At 36.8% G+C, this 4136-nt stretch overlaps 1 protein-coding gene across 1 annotated transcript; it reads left to right on the plus strand.

Annotated features, from left to right (window-relative positions):
- Positions 1 to 464: 464 nt before the first annotated feature.
- LOC145104492 (protein BEARSKIN2-like) lies at positions 465 to 3040 on the plus strand. Its single transcript, XM_079041730.1, has 3 exons — positions 465 to 726; positions 1858 to 2153; positions 2259 to 3040. The coding sequence occupies exons 1-3, from the start codon at positions 564 to 566 to the stop codon at positions 2922 to 2924; spliced, it is 1125 nt and encodes a 374-aa protein (XP_078897856.1). The 5' UTR covers positions 465 to 563; the 3' UTR covers positions 2925 to 3040.
- The last annotated feature ends 1096 nt before the right edge of the window (positions 3041 to 4136 follow it).

Genomic DNA, 4136 nt, shown 5'->3' on the forward strand with positions numbered 1-4136 from the left:
TTTTTCATGAATTTGCTTAAAAAACAATCAAACATCGCAATAATTATTTTGTTTATAATATTTGAAATTACCCCTCGGGATCGTTTATTTCATTTAATAACACATTTGCATGTACCACTACGCGTTACACTCGCAACTGTTTTACACCCGACACTGTAGTGCCATAAAAAAGAAATAGAAAACACACACAGACCCAAATGACGCGTTTATTAAAATAATTTAACTCAATCAAATGAAGAAAAATAGCCTGGAAAGAAAGTGGTTGCACGCGCTACTCGATGTGCGCGTAGGTAATTCAAGGGATGGGTATTGCATGGATCGTGTCTACGAGTCCAAATACGGTGGCTTGCAATTTACGTAAGCTTTAAGCTACACCGCCGGCGTCGTCACCGGCCGTCAACTTTCCTCTTATCAGATCCTCGTTCGTTGACACCCACATAATAATAACTCCTCTATAAAACCTTTTTTCAGATCAACGAAACCAGACTGATTTACAAAACCCAGATTCAGGCACACAGAAATTTAACGGTGTTTATTTGGTGGTGGCGGCGGAGTGAACTACGATGGCCTCGTCAAGCGGAGGTGTTCCGCCAGGGTTCCGGTTTCATCCCACCGACGAAGAGCTGTTACATTACTACTTGAAGAAGAAGATTTCCTTTCAGAAATTCGATATGGACGTTATTCGAGAAGTCGACTTGAACAAGATTGAGCCATGGGATCTTCAAGGTATTTTAACTAATGTTTTTCTCAAAAATGTATATGTACTGTATGTATGTATGTGTGAATTGAAGCGAAATAAAATTTATGAACAAGAAAATAAATGAAAACGAATCAATTGAGTTTACTTTTAGTATAAAGTATCGAGTTCTAGTTTTTGTGTTTGAATATTTCTTATGAAAAATGAATAGATAAAGTCATACTGTTTTAGGGTAAATTATACCTAAATTCATTTTTTTAAAGGATATGATATATATGCTCTTTTAATTTCTATTTCAATGAATAAATTTTCAAAATCATAATTAAATTCCATAATATAGTTAAGTTAATTACTTTGTGAAATAAGAAAACATAATTACCAAATAAAAGCATACATAACCAGTTACTAATAAGTCGATTTCTGTTTTAAGTCATCCGATATTGATCGTAAGTTTATAATTATATATACTTTTAAACGGTAAATTGAAAGTGTACTTCCAAAAATATAAGCTATACCTTAAAATATGCTACTTTTACATACAATTTGATGATCAACCTAATCATTTGGGTTTCATTAATTCTCTTGTTATTTTACGAAAGGATTTAAGAAAATAATTTTGTAAAAAACAAACTTTCTGTAGAAATCTTGTAAAACAGTTTTGATTTAGTTAGATAAACTAGTTAATATAGAATCTACTATCACATAAACATTAATAAAATCGAAATTGCATCAGTTACATAATTTCGTTTAACTTTGTCGAAAATTAGAATTTAAAGACTAATTAATTATGGGATTTCGAAGAATTAATTAACTGGAAAAATATCTCCTAATCTATCAACTATTAACATTGTAGAATTTTAAAATCCATTTTAATCATGCAAAAATATATACAAACGAAAGACTCCAGTTGATAAATTTGTACAAAATATATAAATAAATAAAGGAAAAAGTTTTTCCGGTTGTCATCGTTTTTACCTCTGATTTAGTTTTACTTATAAACTGTAGTAATTAAATTCCATAATCAAATTGCATGGTTCTCGTTAATTAAACCGTTAGGTCTATCTTCTGTTCAAGATATGATACAATATTTTAGATTAAGCTCTGTTACTATATATAATTAAAAGGCAATCTGAAATGAGATTGACGATTATTAATGACAGAGAGATGTAACATCGGGTCGACACCTCAAAACGAGTGGTACTTCTTCAGCCACAAGGACAGGAAGTACCCGACGGGTTCCAGAACGAATAGGGCGACGAATGCTGGATTTTGGAAGGCAACTGGGAGAGACAAATGCATCCGAAACACTTTCGAGAAGATTGGTATGAGGAAAACGCTTGTGTTTTATCGTGGACGAGCTCCTCATGGACAAAAGACCGACTGGATCATGCACGAGTATCGATTAGAAGATAACGAAGATCAACATGATCCGCTCAACTCCACCCTCACGTCTCCTGTAAGTTACTTATATCGATCTCTAGCTATACCATGATACAGGAAATCTAGCTAACTTTAAAGGACGTGTTTTCTTGAATTTTCACAATGTTTTAAATTCCTGCAGGAAGATGGATGGGTGATTTGCAGGGTGTTCAAGAAGAAGAATCTGTTCAAGGTTGGAGGAAACGAAGGGTCAAGAGGTAGCAGTGGGTCCGATCAACTTAACCATGGTTCGAATCAACCTGGTTCTTTTTCGCACCCTAGGGTTGAAAACCATCAGTACTTACCATATCATCAAGAACAGCACCAACAGCTACAAACCTTCGTCGATCTTGGGCTTAACCATGGCCACCTTCCGCACCCTTATCCACATCTCCAAGCTCAAAACTTCATACCGACCCACAAACCGTTAGGCTATGATTTTTCGAATCTACCATCCGAAGATTCACCGGTGATGGTTAAACAACTGATGTCAAACCATGGTGATTGTGATAGTGGAAGTTGCGAGAACCAGCAGCTTCCTGTTGGTTACCAAGGTTGTGAGCCTGGTTTAGAGGCCGGAACCTGTGAACCACCTGAACGCATGGTTAATGCTGCTGGAAACGAGTGGGGAATGATGGACAGGCTCGTGACTTCGCATCTTGGTGCTGCAGCCAATGAAGATGGAAGTTCGTCAAAAGAGGTGGTGAGATATGAAAATAATGCAAATGCATCATCATCTTCATCAATGCAACAAGTCAATCAATTGCCGTTGCGGGGAGAGATGGACTTCTGGGGCTACGGGAAGTAGTCAAATATACATATATATACTTGTATCTTAATTTTCTTTGAAATTGTGGATTAGATCTTCAAATGAGGATTTCTCTAACCATACGAAATTACCAATACTTCAATTATTATGACTAATTCTGAATTCAATTCTATATAAGTAATATGAAGGAGACGATTATAACGAAAAATGCTCATATTTCATTATGTCACCACTGTCCCCTGTGTGAGTGTAAACCTACTTGGGTGTGAACCTGCCATGAGTAGCTGTACCACCCTCTTTTGTTGACAAATGAATGCCTCCTTTGTTGACAATAAGAACTCAAATGACAACTTCGTATGTTCACATAATGAACACAATAAATGGTAGCAGTAGTAATTGTAGGCTTGTTTAAGTATAAATAGAGGCTCTAACCTTAGTTGTAAGACACCACAAACAGAGAGTGTAGTGTGTAATACTTAGAGTGAGTATTAGAGGGTTGTTTCTTTTTCTTATAATATTGAGCGTGTAAGCTCTTCTCTTTTGTTCTAGTTCTGAATAAAAGTGTGTTTCAACCCCAACAAGTGGTATCAGAGCTTGGTTAAGCTCCGGGGGAAGCATTCTCTGTTTTTTGGTCGAAATTTTTTTGTCTCAAAAACAATTTCGGAGTACACCGTTGGAAAGGTCTCGTTCTGAGGATTCCAAAAATATACTTTTTTTAAATTTTTTGACCACCGGAAGGCCTCCAAATCACCGGTCAAAGTTGGTCAAATCTGCCGGAAAAGTCGCCGGAAAAACCAGGGTTCGCCCGAGAAGACGGTACTGTAGCAGCACTGTAGCAGTGACATCAGCAGTGACGTCAGCAGCTGACCAAAGTTCTGGAAATTGCAGTTTAGCCCCTGTTCTTCCGGAAAGTGCAATTTGGCCCCTGTTTTTCAGAAAAATTGCAATTTTGGTCCCGTTTTTCAGAAAAATTTCAATTTAGCCCCTGTTTTACTTCTATAAAAGTTCTACTTGCCCCCTGAACTTCTGAAAAGTTCATATTGGTCCCCGTACTTCAAAAAAAAAATATTCTTACTCGTGTATGTCCAAGTATATGCCAAGAATGACTACACCAACCTCGTCATCTTCTCAAGCCGGAGTTGAAAGTTTTCAAAGGACCGGGAAAGACGGTAGCGTTACGTTACACTATCCAATGCTCACGAAGATGAACTACGCGGTGTGGGCCATAAAAATGCGAGTGAATTTACAAGC

The sequence above is a fragment of the Lactuca virosa genome, chromosome 1 (genome assembly GCF_052849685.1).
Source record: "Lactuca virosa cultivar CGN04683 chromosome 1, Lactuca_virosa_CGN04683_v6, whole genome shotgun sequence".
NCBI lineage: Eukaryota > Viridiplantae > Streptophyta > Magnoliopsida > Asterales > Asteraceae > Lactuca > Lactuca virosa.